We start from the raw sequence: 20,058 nt of genomic DNA, 5'->3' as shown, positions 1-20,058 counted from the left end.
TCAGTGCTCGCTTGTTTACCTTGAACATAGCTATTTAAGGAAACCAATGTGGTAGTTCAGTTTGGACAAAGTCAAACTCAGAAAGCACCTGTAAACTGATATTGTTTGTTAGCAGTATAAATAGAGATTTTTTGCTAGACCAATTGTTAAACTTGATACCTTTCTGTTTGGTTAGATATAGCAGGGTTTATGCATGTTTACGAGCGTTGTTTGCACTGTTATCATGAAGGAAATTATGCAAAAATTATTGGGTTAATTTAGGGCAGGCGGCTGTGTTCTTAATAGTGTTTGCACGGGTTATCCGGGTACAATCCTACGCAAAGTGTGATTTAAAAAAAAAAAAATTGCAACCGATGGTTAGGCAGATTTCCCATTGACTTAGTGTGGTGTTAGGCTACCCATGTGGTCGAAGATAACAGCAATAACGAAAGTATTCCATGGATATCTTATAACTGCGTCACAAATTTCAGCTAATAAACAGATGGCTAGGCTAGATTACCCCATTGACTTAATGTGGTGTTAGGCAACCATGTGGTCGAACGTAACAGCAATAATGAAAGTATTCCATGGATATTTTATAACTGTGTTACAATTTCAGCGAATAAACAGATGGTTAGGCTTAGCTAGATTCCCTTTGACTTAGTGTGGTGTTAGGCTACCATGTGGTAGAAATTATTATTTATTCATTCGTTTATTTCATAGAAGGAAAGACTGACCAGAAGTTTTAACAACTTTTTTTAACAACTGTTTAAGAGCTAAATTTGATATTTATATGGTCTGATCCAATTAACGTGGAGAGCAAGCATAAGCAGCGGCGGCAGTGCAATGTAAGTAGTAATGTTAATTAAATGAAGTTATTAACAAGTTAATGAAAGAAACAAAAGCAAATAGAAATTATTGAGGAAGGTTTTATACCTAATCTTACACCTACGTATTTGAACATGAAAACATTGTCAGTAAAGAATATAATTCATTTGCATCCAATATGTAATCGTGATACACGAGGTAAAACAATTTTTTTCCAGGTACCCGGATACCCGACGGGTAACAGCTCTCGGGTACCCGGTTCCCGATTTTTGGACCTGTGTAAACACTAGTTCTTAACATACAAAAATAAATAACTTTTTAGGCGAATATTACACTGTATTTACTATATATGCACCTGATACTGTATATCTGTCAGTGATCCAACAATGGTGTACCTTGCAGTATAAATATTGTGCTGGAATATTAGACAGCTCCCCTGATTGAGACAGTGGTAATAAAGGAATAGGGAGTCTCTCTGTTGAATAATTGATGTATTAACAACAGTCAAGTGTCTGTGTGTCACTCATAGAGCAATGATGTATCTATCATGTCAATACGATTAGTGTGAAGTTGTCATAAAAGTAGTAGAAGTGAACTTTGGAGACATGAAGCTATCATCTTCTTTGTCATCTTGTATTGTCCTTTAGTACAGTATTAATAAGCTCCCTATTGGAATATATGAGCAACTCTCACTGTATGTACAGTATGTGTGTGTGTATGTATGCATGCATGAATGTTCATATTATGTATGGGTGTATGTTTGTATGTACATGCAATGCATGTTTGTATCATTGTATGTACAGTATGTATGTATACGTGTATGTGTACATACTGTATGTATATGTTTATATGTATGTATATATATATATATGTGTGTGTGCATGCATGAGAGATTTATACAAGTAATTTATTCATTCATTCATGAATATTTCAGAGCAGCTATGGGGCTGACATACAGTAAGGCGATCCGGTGAACATAATATTGTAATCAAGTTTTACATAAATTTACCAACTGTTGGATCGACCTGGTATTTTGCTCAGGATTTGCAATTGCTGTGTTATGTTAGTTTATTGTTCTTAACGGTATTGACTGTATATAGTGGATTAAGTGTGGTGTTCTGTTGGTTGCTGTTTCTTCTCTGCAGTGACTCATAGACCTCAATTCTTATAGATCTTTAAAAGTCAAAGTTGACATTTATCACCAATTGTGCTTCTTCTTCAAATGGCACTAGATAATTCTTGCTTGCTGCCCTCCTCATCATGCCAGCTTCAGTTGGTTGCATTCCATTACCATTAAATTAGCTATATTCCCCAATATTCTTACTAGGTGTTACTAATACAATAGTCCCATAAGTGGAGAACTTTCCCCAAAAGGTTCAAGTAACTGTTAATGTACAAATTGTGCTTTAACCAGGTACATGACTCTGTCAATTTCTGTCCAATTCGTATCCAGAGTAGACAGGGCCAGCGTGCTGACCTAACACAAGGTTAATGTTTCTTTTGAAAATAAGCAGACTTACAATAGGTTGTAAACACTTTTTATAACAGTAATATAACAAACTAAGACTTATTCAGTGCGAAAGTGCATCTACTTATAGCAGATGGTATAATGCTAAAGAATGGAAACATAAGTAGTTACTTAAAGCTTATAAGTCAAATGTGTAATACTTATATAAAATATTTCTAATTCATGTTAGCAATGTACATCCTGCATGTGTGCATAACTTCTGTTAGCTATGATGGGAAGTTAGATTATGAATGTTTTATGAGCCTATAAAACGTATACTCAGCTCTTTACTTATATCAGACTTACAGAGATCTATATCATAAATGTACACATATCAAACTAGAGGTTTCATAGATATACTGTACCTGGAGGAAGTACTGTAGAAACACTTAGTCAAATTAGCTTTATACTTTGTTCCATTGCTGAGATACAATAACATTTTGATTAAGCTTCTTCATCTTGTTTGGAAGAACACATTACTACAGTAGTAGTTGGGATGTCACATACAGTACAGTAGGATCAATTAATCCTGACTTTAGCTGTATCAGCTTCATTTGTAATGCAATGGTCTTCCTTGCATAATTTTCTGTAATTAATAAAGAAAATCATTAATGATTTCATATTTAGATTGCTTTAATCAGTTGCTCAGTTGATAGTAGGGGGAGCATGTTAGAACTTCAATATTTTCGGAATTTTCAATTTGCTTCATCATAGAGCTGTTTGGGAAGGTTTTCTATCATAGTCGTAGTTCATTATAACCATATAAAACAAATGATGATGGTTGTGTAAGTTGCTACTTCTCTTATCTTTGTAAGTAGCAGTTACAGGGGAGGGCATCCACATCATTGTTTGTCACAACAAGAGCACTCTATGCCCAAGACATTACAAAGATCATGATAATGTGTGAAAACCATCAATATTTTAGTTAATCATTTGACCAAATAGTAACAGGTAAGTGTACTATTAGAAGAAGATGAAATTGAAAATCTAGTACTTCACTAATTTGGAGAAACTTGAACCAAAAAGCATAACATTAGAGTGGTGCACATATGTAATAGGCTACTTCTTAGTGTAAACGTTGGCTACTATTTTCACCAAAAGTATGTTTCTGGAGTGGTACAACTGAAGTGTTTGCAGCTCTAGGTGATTTGGTTCATACAAAAGGATACATAAGAGCCTTATTTTACAATGAAAGCAAAACTAAACAGGAAGATCACAACAATAATTGTTTCTATCACATACTTTATTGCCGATTTTGTAAAAACAGGATATTTTCTCTTTTTCAAATAATCGGAACCGGCCCAATTATGAAAAAAATAATTGGTAATCGGTATTTTCTGTTTGAGCACAATCGTTTGAACACTAATTTTAATGAATCTTGTACTCTATAAAAACTTAACTTCAAGCCTTCAGTAATTGCCTAATGTTTTAAAGAACAACTGAAATAAATTAGCAAGGAAACAATAAAATACCATATTATTAAATTTGCACACATGCAGTACAAACTACCAACTCTATGTGATTGATGTCTTCATATAGAACTTTAATGCCTTAAGTCACCTTTGCAGTAGATTTTACCATACATGCATACATAATATAGAATTCTTGAATTATACGGTCTACATCGCCTAAACAAACAAGAACCTAAAAATCAAATAAATGGATATATACTGCTGCAAGTGATGTTGTTGGATGCCACTCTGAACCAGTCACCTTCAAAAAACCTTCAATAACTTAATTTAACAATCTTCTACATGTTCTCAATGGTTGCTTGGGAAACTTCCTCTGTGGAGAAGAAGGATAATCTAATTTTGGATTACCCTCCAGATGTATCCATTGGCCTGATAAATGCCAAACGGACAATATCCAAAGCTATTTGTGTGAAGTTTAGGAGGCAGGGATTCAATTAATAGAATCAAGTCAACAATAAGATATTAGGTCTACTGCTGTAAGAAAGAAAAAGATACAATTGTAGCAAAAGTACGTAGAATAGAGCACTCAGTCAAATTCGTGGTTCATGCTTGTGATGAATGAGCAAAATGAAAGCAGAGGATGGATAACGTTAAAATTGTCATGTTTTCCCATCACTATGTGGGGATTGTTTCAGTGTAATTTTGTGCTACCCATACTTTATGTAACAATTGTTGCTGTCCCATAATGAGGTAATCTAGGAGACCAATTATTTTGAAAGCAGGTGGTCATATATCAAGCTGTCAGGTAACTGCTTGGTTGGAAATCTTGTAAACATTGGTCAGTCTTTGTTTTGACTGGAGCATCTGTAAAATAATAAATGAACAAAAAGCATGATGGAAACCTAAATGTCTTCACGATAGGGTGGAGAGCACATGATCATTAACAGGCAACAGCCCATCTACAGCAGACAGGCACAATAATAAAGGGCTCAAATCTATTTGTACAAGTTACTATACTATTGTATTAGTTAAAAAGAATGGTCAGGGTTTGGGTGGCATTACTATGCCTTTAAACTAGAGTAATTAATGTGAATCTAAGGACGGTAAATGAATTACAAGACTAAGTTAAATGTCCCTACTGCTGTTTTGTTGTTGCAGCAAGAACTATTTGCATTCCTTGATGACCAACTGTACTGAAACTGAAGTGAAAACAGTTAGATTAATGTTACTTTGATTCCCATCTTTGTTTGATTTAAACTTAGAGCTGTGTCTCTCTACATCAAGGTAATTGTTATCTCATCTCCTTACATGTAATGTATAGGGAGATGAGATATGGTATATACTTCACCTCACATGAGAAATGTGAGGCAGTGTGTGAGTGAGTGTGTGTGAGAGCAGAAAACAGTGTGTTACAAACTCCTCCTAGACCCTAAGTCCTGTCAAGCTCAAATTTGGTGGGCAGGTGCCTGATCATGTAAAACTTGTGCCTGCATGATTGATGATATCAATGGTCAAATCCCCCCAAACATTGTTTTTGAAATTACCTGCTTGTCAGTATGTTGGAAAAAGGCATTAAAACCACAAGATATGTACAGCATAATGGGACAAATTTAAAATAGTCCTTGTATGTGGTTGTTAAGGCAAGGTTGGTCTAAAATTGTGTGTAATGGTGTGTTGCAAACTGCTCCTAGAGTGTAAGTTTAATCAAGTTCAAACTTGGTGGGTAGGTGCCTGACCATGTAAAGTCATGCCTGTGTGATCGATGATGTCATATGTTAAAGGTCAAGAAATTGGTTTTAGCCATCATCTGCATGCCAACATGTGGAAAAAGGCATTAAACCACACAAATGATCAGAGAATGATGAAACAAATTTTAAAATAAGACAGATTTAGATGTTCAGGGTTGGGTTCAGGCCTCGACAAATACGGTCGCCAACTCGCCATTGGCTTGTAGAATAATTTGAGCTTGGGCCAATAGAAAATGCACTATGTGAATAACCTTGTGGGCTAGTCAAACCCCAATATTAGCAAGACAATCGTTAACAAAAATTTCACAGAATAATGAAAGCAGTACATTGCAGAACTTGAAGCAAGTTTAAATTGTAAACTGATTTTGGTCAACGACCAGTCTCAATGTGAATTAACTGTGTAAATTGGTTCGCTATCTGCACATGCATTATGTTAAAAAAAAATTCATGTGCAAAGGTTGTTCATAACTTGACAGAGCATTTATTAACATACAGCAAAGACTTTATTTAAAATCTAATTAAAAGGTAAAACTCTCGAACTCCTCTGAGAACAAGTCGCGAACTCAGTTGAGATTGTAAGTCTGATCACATTTCAAACTTGGTGGGTAGGTGCCTGACTATGTATGTACTGTAAACTCATGCCTGATTGATTGGTGATGTCAAAGCTCAAATAGCCCAGAACTGTTTTTAGCCATTTTCTGCTTGTCAATTTGTTCGTAAAAAGTCATTAAACCACAAGATAAGTTAGGCAAACTCTAAAAAAAGTACTTATGTTGTTGTTGAGGGTCAAGTTGATTGTAGATTCATTCAATCATAGAAGAGATGAGATCGGTAGCTCTATGGATTGTCATCTTGTTCATTTTGTCATCAGGTTGATCTGTTGTTATGTTTGGTTCCTTTGCTGGAAGCAAAGGAACGTATGCAACCAGGTTGGCGTGTGTATGTGTGTTTGTTTGTCTGTGACACTTGCTTGGGTCTGTGATAACTCAATATCAGAGTGATGGATATTTTTCATAATTGCTATGTACCTGTAGATGTACAGTATTATAGTGAGGTGTGCCTTATTGTTTCAGGCATGGAATTTATGAATATTAATTATGTTATGGGGTCAAATGTAAAAATTGTAGCCAAACTTGGTACACAGTTGTTGGTTAATAGCTGGTACTGGTAGGCCTAATTTTTTTGGGACCGTCTGGTCCCAGAGACTTTATGCACACTTCTGGGCTGGGTGGGCCCAACTTTTCTTTCCACCTCAAACGCATTTTGGGACACATTTTTGAGACCATTTTGGCCCACATTTGTTGGAGGTCAAATATTTTTTGAGCCAGTTTGTTTGGGCCGAATATTTTTGGGACCACTTAGGTGCAAAATTGAACCCAATATTTTTGGGGAGGCCCCAACATTTTAGCATTGCAATAATGTTTCCAAAACTAATTGGAATACAGTTGTTGGTAAGTAGCTGGTACATGTGGACCTCAATGTTGTCAAGTCCATTTTGGGACCAAATATTTGTTTGGGCTTTTTGGGTCCAAACATTTTTTCCTGGACCAAATTGTGGAAAGTGCCATCTGGCTCTTGTGTTAGCATTTACTTCACTATTTGAGTGACTGATATGGTACCATGTGTGAAGTTGATACTATGCATATTTCATAAGAGACAGTGTAATATTGTACAGTATCAACTGAAGTTGGTATGATGATGAAACTGGGTGATGACATACACAACACAATTATTTTCCCCTGAGCAAGGAACCTAGTGCCCATTGGCCATTTGTTTTATTTCTTGTTGGAGGCAAAAGGAATCTGTGTGATGTGATGATGTTGGCATGTTTGTGTGTATGTGACATCTGCTTGTAAACACAAGTCAGAAAGTGCATCTTGGTTGAACATCATACGTGGTATGTACATCCTGTTTGGTGAGTACTAAAACTGTATAGAAATTGGTAGAGGTCAATGGTCATTGAGGTCAACAATGGTGATTGTCTGAAAATCCTGTTAACACAATGACTGAAAAGGTGCAACTTGGTTGAAGTTATTAATTAGTATGTTGATCCACCTAGTAAGTTAAAGAACCTCATCGAAATTGGTGTCTGAAAACCATGTAAACATGATAACTGACAAGGTACAGTAACACCATGGGTGAAGTTCTTAGTTGGTATATGTTGATCACCCTTGGTCAGTGTAAAGGAAGAACCCTAGTTAAGTTGGTAGAGGTCAAAGGACATTTGCGGTCAAAGTTTCAAAACCTTGTTCTGAAAAGAAGACTGCATTTGTGCCAGAACCTTGCTGGTCACTTCAAGTGAGTAATGGTCAACCCATCTTCTTGTTTTATTTTTATGCATGTTTACCAACCATCAAGACAAAATATTTATTAATGTCTTTCTCTCCTGCTCATTTTTAGTTCTCCCTTCAATCAGAGTAGTACTTGGTCATCTGGGGCTCCACCTGGTAGTGTCATGGAGGAAGAGGCAGGAATGTCACCAAATACCTTACGCCAGCAGAAGCTTGAAAAGCAGGTAATTGCTCTATCCTTACTGCTCAAATGGATTCCAAGTTGCTTTACTTTACCTTTTGTGATTTGCTGCCTCAATTAATAGTCAATTATGATGTCATCAGTGAAATTGCTCAATGCTGGGTACAACAGGCTTTCATCTGCATCCAGTGTTATTCAGCTTTGTTTTTTGAAATTTATTGGATGACATTGAATTATTTTTCATAGCATTCAATGCGTTATTGCTGCAGCAGGAATCATGGGCACCATGCAATTTAGTCATCGATGGTAGTCCGAGCAAATAAGAACATAATCACATGTTTTTGTATCTTAAGGACTGAAAAATTAAAGGAAGTTCATGCAAGCCATTACAGTTTGCTATTATTCTGTTAATGACGTTTGAGAGAGTCCATTATGAATTTGAGAACATTGTTGCCTCTTCCATACACAAAGAAGAAAGAACCAACATACTCTCACTTTGGTTCTAGATGGCCTTACTTGTAGTGTTGAGATATCATATTGTTTTTACATGCAGTCAACACAACTTTAAAGACATACAGTAGTGTTAAGGCCTCTGTGCCACATTTTAATCACAAAACATTTGTGACAATTTCTGATGAGAGTTGATAAAAGCTCTTGTACCATTTTACAGTGGATTCTCTAGTTAAGAAATGGATGATCTAGTTTCCTCCAAATTCCTCCAAATTCCTCCACTTTAAATTTATAACTTGTAGAACTTTTACACTTTGATTCTCACCTCAATAATCCCAAATTTATCATCTTCAAAGATTGTAACAGCATTTTCAGACTTAGCTTGACCCTGGAACTTGATCCTCCTTGGAGTGTCTTGGCTAATCTCTTGCGCGAGTGTTTTCCAATCTCAGATTTAATCAGATATATGCTATCTTTAAAAATATAGGTAAATGTTATAAATCCGTGCCGGGATATCTCAAAGTAGTCACAAGACTATAAGTTTCTTTACCAAAGACTTTGTAATTTCCCATGGGTTGAATCTGAAGGATTTTGTTCATAAGCCTAACTTTACTGTAGGTACCCTGGGGCCTCTCGGTTGAGTAAAACAAGATGTATTTTTCAGTAATTGTGCAAAAGTCAAAATGCTTGTGTCTTCTTCAAACCTTTAAGAGCAGAATCAGTTGTCACACTGATTTACCAAGTGGTTTTTCAAGTAGTTAAGGGGAGAATATTATTTAACACAGAAGGGAGTTTGGCTCTTATTAGTTGGTGGAACCCATACAAGTGGTACTTTGCTAGGAGTCTAAATTATATTACGAGTTGCAAGTGATGCTTGTGGAAAATTGTTTATTTGCATTTTGAAGGTTGAGAAGCTGTAAAGTGTAGTTTTAGAATCCTCTGTATGACATTGTCCTTCAGTCCCCATTCATGTATGCTCAGTACTGCACAGAACCTATGGTGTACGTTGGCCAGTGGTAAAAGTACCGTACATAAATTTGTGAAACGGCTTACAGTTAAAGAGAGAGAGAGAGGAAGGGATAATTGTAATGGCAGTTTGTGACAGTGAAAATGTAACTGATATAATGTTGTAAAGGCTCTATTCATTCATAAACCATTTCAGGACAATCGATCATTTCTGCATCAATATGAAGGCTTTCCAAAAATTCTCCCAGACTTGACATTACCACTATCCTTAGTGTGTGAGATGGGTATGAAACAAAGAAGCCATAGACACATCAAGTAACCACTGTGCTTCGTGTTTGCAACTTATTGAGATATTCGGAATTGGATTCTTATGAGATGTATTAACCAATTGATTGGCTTCTACAGAGTCCAAACTTGAAAAATAACAGTTGCAGTTTTGCATTGATGTTTTGCTGTAATGGGCATGTACACTGTGAGGCTGCTGACCTACTGTACGTTCAATAGATAGCACTTCCATATCTAGATGCTTGTCAGAAATCTCTCTTGTGATACTAGGCAGTTGCTGCAGATTAGGCCTACAAATAAGTGAGTACTACGGATGTTCGTAAACTCCTTCATGAAAAAACACAGAAAAGTTGCTTGTGATTTGAACCCGAAGTCAATCATTCATTCATTAAACTGCAGTAAGATTATTCATTAGTATAATTGTGGATTAACAGTTCCAATTTCTTGGTCTTCCCAAGGATCAAACAGCTCTACATAATTCTCCAAGATTCGGTTGTCTGCCAGAAATTGCAGTTTGCTTTGATGTCAATTATTCATTGAGAAAAACGTCTTGGTTACGGTGGATATAATTTTCATTACCATGTTTTGTAGTTGTTTTGTCACTATTCATCTTATTTCCTTTGCCAATATGATAAGTGAGGTACTCAAGTTTGAATCTGTTATTTGATCTGCAAGGTAGGAAAGTGAATGAATTACATAACAGCAGGGGAGAAATCATCCATCTGTTACATTAAATCTAGGTCAAATCTCTCTTCACAACACATGTAATTGCTCTGAATTTGACCCCCAAAAGCAATATTGATATCCTGGAATATTTAAGTAGAGGTTGAGGAAGGCTCTCAGAGAGGGAGACTCTGTGTGGTCTGAATCTGGGAGTCTTCAGCTTGAAATGCTGCTGCTGCCCGGCTAACTGTGGAGAAAACAATTCTGTTACAAGAATCATTCACAAATTTCAACTGAAAGGATGGTAAGTTTAATATATGGAAAGGTTACTACTAATCGAGTTGAATTTTCTGGTGCTTGAGCCATCTGCATCTTGTATATATGGAACATATGGCTAGATGGCTTATTGTAGCACTCACAGGCCAAATTTTGGTGAGTATTTGACATTGGTGATTGTTGGAGCACATTTAATGAGCAGTTGTCATTATAGAGAGAAAACATGCCTGGGGAACTGTAACATGTGTGATGGTAAGAAGATGGGTAGAAAATTGTATAATAAGAACTGTAGTAGCAGAGGTTTTCATACTTCGTTCAGTAGTGATATACAGTATGTTGGTTTGTACTGAGTGTGCTGTACAGTAGCAGTGCTCCAATAGTTGATAAAAGGAAATTGACTTGTTACAGAAGGTAGTTAATTTCACTCTCCGTAAAATTCACCAAAATGCAGTTTTTCACGTTCTTTCGGAGGTGTTGTAGTATGGTAAGTCACCTATTCTAGTGTCTTTTTTTTTTTAACATTCTCATGAATATGTTTACCTTTTCTTGGGGGGGATGGAGGTGGGGAATTTGTCAAATTAACTAATTAGCTAAGTGTATAAATTTCAGTTTCATAGTATACTTATCTGACCATACAAGTACTTATCTGGATGTACATGTGTATAAGGATGTACATGCACTGGTTCTTTATGACAGGTTTAATTAACTTGTAATCCAGTTGTTTGTACAGTACAGTACTGTATCTCTCGTGTAGACAGACACAAATGAAATTACCAGGAAAGTCAGCAGGAAGAGAAATAGGAATATCAATTTCAATTTCAGTTTTAAGATTGTTCTGCAGCAGTGAATATAAAATTTTTATTCACAAACAAACTGAAGACATCTTCATTATAAAGTGTAAGAAGGTTCAGGCCAGCAGGGGCCAGTAACTTTTCAATTCCATGATGAACTGTGAGTCAGACAACAATATTTTGTATGCTTCCTGTTGTCATCCTCATATATGCTTCTGTTAGAGCAGTTTGTTATACTAAGTAAGACGGAAAGCATTGCTCAAGGATTTGTACAAAATTGAATTAGTAAAAGATGAGCTTGAGTGAATTACATACTGTAACCTGGGAACCTTTTCTTAAGCCTATATATGTAGCATGGCCTAACTTCTAAGGCTATCACCATAGTGTTATTTGTTTACAGCAAAAAGGATCTATTTAACTTGTGGTTTGTCTAAAGTGTTTAAAACATATATATATGGAAAAAAAAAACATTGTAAGCATAGTTTAGGACCTGCTTTGTAAAAAGTGACCACAAATAAACAATGGCATGGCTGACCATCTGTAACTTTCACTGGACATGACATCATACTACTGTATCAGTGTATGTGTTAGTATCGTTAAGTTAAGTCTTAAGATAATGCTTGGTACTGAAAATTATGATAATTATCGATCGATTACTGAGTGTCAGACTTACTGCTTTCATTGGTCAGGTCTTGATAATTTTTTATGAGGAACAATTAATCCAATAATCTTCCTGTTGTTCATTTCGAGATATGTAATGTTATTACGGTAAAATTATGATTTCATGTTTGAGTTCAGTTGGTATCACTACACCTCGTAAGAAGTCACCGCATCTGAAAAACCTCTGTACATATTGAACGTAAAAATAGTGAGCAATTTTACACAGTTAACTCCCATTAACATTGGTCGTTGACACAGAATCATTGCAAATAGTCTGATCTTTTCTCTATTTCTCTTTCGTCTCTGTAAACCCATCTGTGAATGTCAAATGATTTTTAAGATCATATATGTTTAGAATTTAGTTAGTATGTTCATGGAATTTGTTGCTTGTTTAATAGCAATTATTCCAAACAGAAGCAGCTCCCAATTTGGTAGGGATTAGTTGTAAGATTAACTATTTAAATATTATAACTACTGTACATTAATATGCTAACATTAGTCTAAGTATTAATTATGCTGTGTCTAACCTGCCATGTGGGTCCTTTGGGGCATGTTCTTTCGTCTTTAGTTTGTAGTGATCTTGCCTCTGGTCCAGAAAATGACTGGCAGAGCTGTTTCATAATCTGTGATTTTACAGTGATATTCATGCACATTTGCCCATGATAAAGTGTGTTAAGCAATACAATACAGCACTTCTACCTATCTATCACATGCTTCCTTTTCATATCTGTCAGAGCCTTTAAACTTTTTTATAGATATTATCCAGATTTGTTCTGTACTCCCTGCAGTTCTAACCTATTTGTACAGTAGCTTATCAATGTTACAACATTCAGAAAGGAAATTTAGAGAAAATTCTTGCCATTGAATGCTTGATTGTCAGTTTTACAGAGAGCTGTGAATTTAAAATGGTGCTTAATCATGTCAAGTCTGCTGAAAGTAGTTGTCTCTATACTGAATCCAGGGAAATCTACAACTTGGGAAACTTGGAAATTGAGTGCTCTGTGAGATGAATATTATAATCAAATTGTAGCTGAACAATAAAGTAGTGAGCAACAGGGAAATAGGTTCATATGTGAGAGAGTAACTTTGTGAGGTTGCCCACAGTTATTTGCTGTCTACATCAACCCCTTTGTGGCACTGAACTGAAATTTATGTGGTGTGTATGTTGTTTATAGGATGTACTGTACCATTTGAATGGTATTGTAATTGCTCAACCTCACATTTTCACATTTTGAGAACCTTTGAAATATTTCATTATTACTTCTTGTGAGAAGCATCTGGTTGACAAGTTATAGAATATTAGTTTAACCACACTACCCCCACAAATGCTGAGCAGTGCATTATAAACGGCAAACTGTACATTTCTTGCTACTTTATTCATTAGGCAAAAACAAAACACACACACCCATAGGAAGTACAGTAAACCAACATAAAACAAAATCCGATGACAAGACTATTCTTTAAACACCAAGCATAATATTCTCCAAAATTGAATTAATTCATCCAATCTAACTGACAAAATTCACCATTTTTGTCAAAGCACATAAAATTCAATACAAAATATTTTTCCATATTGCAAGTAAACCACATTTTTCTTTCCAGATATCTTGTAAGGCTCTAATTATCATGTTCACATTACTCAAATTTGAACAGAGTAACTTGATGAATATAAGACTGGCCTTGTTAAATCTTGCTGCGTGGTTTCAAATGATGTGTAATTCTTGTATGTTACATGTGTGGGAGTTACAAAGCTTTTATAATGTTGGGCTGCAGTGGTAGTTGTACTTTTGTCTTCTACAATGCAGTTACAGTAACTATTCTCTTGGGATAACTATTAAGCAGTAGTTCTGATCAAGACAGCATATGATTTCTTAGATTATACACAAGATTTGTTGTTGGATCGAAAAGACTTTTAACAAAGCATCATTCTTTGGGAAGCAGTTTGAAGATATTGCATCCCTGGCTAACACATTGCATCCCCCGTCCCCTGCCTGAGGCAGGATTGCTCCAACAATGCTGAAGCTATGTTATCAAATATTAAAGAGAACAATCTTGTTTCACCAATTTAGCAACAGGATGTACATTCATATTTAGCACATTACTCTAGCATCATGTTATCTAAAATGTTAATGACCTACTGTATGCCATTTTCTGTGGACAAAAAGTGGTTCATTTTTCCTAGAAACTATCCCATTATTTACGTACTAACATTTAATTTACTGTACATTATACACAAACTACAGTAATTAATGAAGTGAGTCATACTTTTAAAATCCCACTTGAACAGGAAATGAAAACAGTTACAGAATAAAATAGAATATGAAAAGGTACAGACAGATGAAATGATCAACGACAGAAAATACCAATAAATATAATTTACAAAAAATATCAAACAACGTAAAACAGAAAACAGGGCATAATAAGTCTGTTTTATTTTGTATATATGTCATTTTGACATTCCATTACTAATCTGCCAGTAACATATTTACATGTGACCCTTCAATATCAAATATTATAAGTCTGATTCTTTGAGTTTGTGATAAATAAACAAAAACTTATATCCCCATATGCAGAAGAGTGCATTAAATTATGTTTAATTGACTGAGTACACTGCATTATTTTTGCAGGAGAGGAAGGTGTAATGTACCTTTCCATCTATTCAATATAATTGGTGAAGAAGAAATCTCCGATGAGGGAGGATTGATTGTTAATGGATAGTGTATGTAAAGGTGCTCTCTTGATGAGCATAAAACTGAGTTGATTGACGTCATTGCTTGGATTTTCAGCTTCACTAGATTACTGGCACGTTCTCCGTAAATTAAAAAACAACATCTTAGAGGAGTAGCGTGTCAAGGACATTTAGTATAATAGACTGTCATTTAAGATACAAAACAAATTTATCAACTGAGCTGTTTACATTTCTGAACACTGGTAATGATTTATCTGCATAGCAAAGTGATATGCAAAATGTGCATCTATAGTCATTTTTGTGCCTTGAAACATTCTAATATCAGAATTTTATCGGACCTGAAAACTACACAGATGTGTTATGTGTAACTGTGTGAACTCTAAATAATTCTCCACAACAGTGAGATTACTAAAAAAGGAACATGAATTATTAGTGGAAAGTAGTCCACAAATAGGAAGATTCACTTTCATTCAGCGTAAGTTTTCAGAAAATGGACAGATAGAAAATCCAAAAGATTGCCCTCTCTCAACAATCTCATTTTAAAGCAAAGTGAACAAGGTTCCATGTTTCATTTCACATAGTTAGGCCTTGTTCACATTTAAGGATGCAAGGAAGATCAGAATATCCCCTATGGAGGTAATAAAACTTAACCTGGGCAGGTTCACATCAATTGGAGAATGTGTGCTGGATCAAGCAAGAACAGGGAAGCATTGCACAAGCTTGTATAGGTCACAATGATTGTTTACAACTTACCGTGTGGGACTTCTGCAGCTGTATGCACTGTTTAAAACACATAACATATCGAACGTACAACGTTGCGATATACTGTGTTGTATGGTGAACCCTTTCAATGACAACTACCGGTAGGCTGTTCACAAGTACAGTAACTTTTATCTTTGCCAAAATTTAGAAAATGGACGATAGAATAGCTGTATTAGCAATCTTAGCTTTCTTGTTGTCGTATATGAAAATGGTTGGGTATCGAATGTATGCGATGTTTCAAAGGGCGCTTCGGAGCTTCTTGTTCTTGTTTGTTTTTGGTGTATGCTCAAGGTTATATCTACTGAGGTTTTTAGTATACATTAGCTTATACTGTATGCTAGTGTAACACAGCATGCTGATACTGTACCAGTGTTAGATGTGATCAATTGTAATTTATCAGATTCAGGTGATAAGGTTGTGTGCAGTATACATTTATGAAGCAATTTAGCTACTGTAACCATCCACATTGGATGTGCACTCCTTTCAAGACCTAGTACATAGTTAACATGTGTATGAAACATTACAAGGTTTGTATGTCATTAATATTGCAACCTCAATTTAAATTGGAGGTTCTCTTTTTCTAATTTTTCAGAGAGCCTTATTAAGGGAAAAGCGGCAAAGACAGAATCAGCCAATGATGGTCCAACCAAATGAAGAGAGACAAGGATCAGGAGGCAAATCTCGGAGGAGGCAGACGGAGGAATCGTTACCATTGGTATCTCCATCTCGCAGTAGCTCTGGAGGAGAAGGATTACAAGGTAGTACAAAACTTGTTTGGGACTTGTAACAAGAACATGCCCCCTATATGGATCATCCAGAGTCGTTGTCAATTTAAGAATAACTACTTAATATCCTTTAGCCTGTGAAGAAGATCCTGCTAGGATCGAAATGTCAGGCCTGGCAGGCCAACTTACTTTGACACATTCTCTTCCACAGGCTCTCTAGTGGATAAGCAGTTTGCTAACAGTTTATTTTATATTACTTAATATCCTATCAGTAGCACACAGAGTTATCCTTCACCATCATGAAAGGATCTAAAGATTTTACACAGCAACAAACATGAAAATATATGATTTCTTTGTTCTGTGTTTTTTTATTGCTTCCCGAAGGCAAAAGCAATCTATGAGATGGTGATGGTTATGGATGTTTGTGACACTTTGGCTTGTAAACATTAACTCAAAAGTGAATGTTGGATTCATTTCATATATTAGGGTGTTGGTTCATCTTAGTGAGTACAAGACCCTTATGAATTTTCATGGAGGTCAAAGATCATGTTAGGTCACAAGAGGTAACTTACGGTCAGTTAGCTACAATGCGGTCTCTTATGTTGAGAAATTCAATGACTCTCATTGCCTGATCACAATGGAATAGTGCACTAGTTATTATTGTAACTTTGGTTATATATTATGGTGCCATAAACTTACATAAACCAAGTACAACCGGTTACTCTAAACATTTCAATCTTACAGTGCTTGTTTGCCTAAGATTGAACTTAAACCAGTAAAGGTATTAAATTGTATTCTTTTTTCTTTCTTTGTAGGTATTGATGGGCCAGCGTCATCTGTTTATGGATTGAACAACTCTGGTTCTCATACTACCATTCAAGTCCTTGCAGTGGGAAGTTCCTCTACAGATGACTTTGATGATGAAACACCACAGTTTAAGGAAAGGACAGGTGATTGATTTATACCCTGATATTAGTAGGACTGACTGTCAGAAGAACAACTAGTACTTCACACAGAGTCATGTTGAATCACAGACTCTTACAGACAATTTGTAGCAAGAACTATTTCCAATTTATCTTCAATGGAATTGAAACACTTTTCCTAGAATATAAGATACAATTTGCATTACCAGTAGATTCAGGTCTTCATTCTGTTGTGATACACACATACAAATATTCACATAATTGCAGCCTGGAATAATTTAGTATCCAAATTTTGTATTGCAGTATTGAATGCTCTGAACATATACTACAATTCCTTTGTAAAATACTGCCATACATCTTTGCAGTTGTATAGCAATTTGACCATTTTGCATAGCAAATTGCAAAATGATACCGGATAAATGATTCCCTAAATTATATTGACATTCTGAAACTTGCAAAAGAAAACATCAAAGAGAAGAAAACTAACTAAAATGCATAGTTTTTGTTTGGGGACTGATGTTTAAAGATAACTGCAAATACAGTAATATAGAACCAAATCAGTGTTTATTGTCAAGCAGAAAAATTGAAACATATCATTTTATGATGCGTGAAGTGAAGTACTATGAAGGTGTGGAATGTTTTAAGGGGTTAATTAAAAAATACTGAACAGATGTAACTAAAAAAGAAAATAATAATTGCTGACAAGTAATTTGCCGTTGTGTGTAAACTTTCTCTGAATTATTTCTGTTAATTTTAAATCTACAAAAAGAAATGTTGATTCTGATGGGTTAGGATATGAACATGTAATTCCAAGGTCCTCTAGCATTAGCATATTGACTAAGAGACTTGGCTGGTTACAGCCTGAGCTGTGAGTGTGCATTTAAGTGTGAGTAATGTGCAATGTTATTAAATTACTCAGTGTCTGTAGATCTTCTCTATAATTAGTCATTCTGTTCGTGTACTAGTAGAATTTCCAAAACAGCTGAATCATTCTCTCCACCAGTATAGACTATTTAAGTATGCTTGATTTAATCCATGTACAACCGTCCTACTACTGTCTGGTACTGGGAAGAGAGTCATTAAGAAATACTGTAAGTACAGAGTATAGTCACGTTTAGGGTAATGTCTCAGTTGCATACTTTGTCCTTCCTATAGTGGCATGTTAAGGTAGGTAGGTCTGCTTGACAATTTAAATTCATAACAACAAATATTTGTTCCGAAAACAACAAATAGTATGCTCAGTAACACTGAATTAGCCAATTAAAATAGTTACACTCAATTAGTCTTGTCTTGATTATTTCTTATAAAAACAATATCAGTACATTGAAAATGTCCTGGAGTTTTACAAATATGAAGGGGAAAAAACATACTACTGTATTGCATATCAGAAAGGATATCTTTAAATATTAAGTTTGTTTGACAGTCCATATAACAAGCAAACCATCACCAATTTACTACTGTACCAGTCACAGTTAATTAAAAAAATTGTTTTGAGCAATTACTGGTTTCAACATTACAATTGGCCACACTGCCAAGTTTGACACATACCGTTAATTCAGCTAGTCCAAAACAATGCAATGTTAATTGGAAAATATATTTATAGATGTTGTGTCTTGGTTTAACATATTCTCAATACATTCCAAGTTTGTCAGAGACAAATGGTTTAGATTGATCATTGATGCCCTGTTTTAGTACGGTAGAGCTAAAGAACAGCTTTGATGGAAGAATGAACATGATCAGTAGGAAGTAGACAAACATGATTTATCATTGAAACTGAGCAGAGGAACAGACACTGACTTTTCATTAACGATTATATATTTATTAGTAGTTTATAAGTATCTGGAAAACCTGAACAGATAAAAACACCATCTGTACTAATATATTTCTGTTTTTACATATCAGAACTAATGTCTTTCCTAAAGTTACCTTTCAATCATATCAAGTTTATCAAAGCTGCAATAGCAAATATTACCATGTCCTTGTACAATTAGCAGTGCAGCAAAACTGAAATGACTGATTACTGCTTCACAGGGAATATTTCATCTAATTAAAACAAAGAAATTTCAACCACTTTAACAAATATTACCATGTACCTGTACAATTAGCAGTGCAGTAAAACTGAAATAACTGATTACTGCTTCACAAGGAATATTTCATCTAATTAAAACAAAGAAAGTTCAACCACTTCATCAAGAGTCCTGGCAGCTTAATAGTTAGATAAACAGGTATATAGGTAGTTATCGTACCTAGGTACTGTAGGTGGCTATGTAGGGATGGAGAGAGGGAAGGGAGTAGGTGTTACTTTTCATGATTGTAACCACTCTTCATGCTTAGCGATACTCTCAAAGTTCTTCAAAGTTTTCACTGACAAATACCTCATCAGATTGATCATCATTTATAGCTTTGTTTTTGTTTTTTTTAGTAGATTACATAAATTAGCACTTAAGAGGGAGCACTTGTCTATTCTTTTGCTTGTGAAAACTTGTAGAAATTACTTTGCATATTGCACCATATACACATATATTTGTGATCAAATTACCTAGCTATTCACAGCGGAAACCTGTTGGCTTTAAAATCAGGAAGATTTGTTCAGATTAAAATCTGATAATATTCCTTGCTAGCTCAGATTGAGAAAATGTTTCAAGTGGGTAAAGCAAAGTCATCATTTTCTCAATAGTCCTGGAGGAGAAATTGGCTTGACAATATCTTGTACAATGGCTTTTCTTAAGTACTCTAGTTACTAAGAGGTAATAAGCAATTGCCTGACAGTCACGTATTAAGCCTTTGTGGTGGTTGCATGATTACGTAGGTAATGACGTTACATCCGTTGGAGGTGGTGACAAGTTACGCCTCTGGCAGGCTGTCGTACTCTTAGTTTAGACGACCTTTATAACAGAATAATGGCAGATGTGCTTCGAGTAA

At 35.3% G+C, this 20,058-nt stretch overlaps 1 protein-coding gene across 3 annotated transcripts in view; it reads left to right on the top strand.

The window, feature by feature from the left end:
* The window catches only part of LOC139967534 (tubby-related protein 3-like), a 54,108-nt gene that overhangs the window by 18,646 nt on the left and 15,404 nt on the right, over positions 1-20,058 (top strand). For all 3 annotated transcript variants that reach the window (XR_011793026.1, XR_011793025.1, XM_071971440.1), the window contains exons 2-4: positions 7,875-7,989; positions 16,081-16,246; positions 17,029-17,163. Coding sequence is in view for 1 of the 3 variants with exons in the window: in XM_071971440.1 (XP_071827541.1) it covers positions 7,875-7,989; positions 16,081-16,246; positions 17,029-17,163 (416 nt within the window). In the remaining 2 variants the exon portion in view is untranslated. The remainder of the gene's footprint in view (positions 1-7,874; positions 7,990-16,080; positions 16,247-17,028; positions 17,164-20,058) is intronic.

This window comes from Apostichopus japonicus, chromosome 1 (genome assembly GCF_037975245.1).
Source record: "Apostichopus japonicus isolate 1M-3 chromosome 1, ASM3797524v1, whole genome shotgun sequence".
Classification (NCBI taxonomy): Eukaryota; Metazoa; Echinodermata; class Holothuroidea; order Aspidochirotida; family Stichopodidae; genus Apostichopus; species Apostichopus japonicus.
The sequence above is the reverse complement of the archived record's forward strand: the minus strand, read 5'-3'. Positions and strand labels throughout refer to the sequence as shown.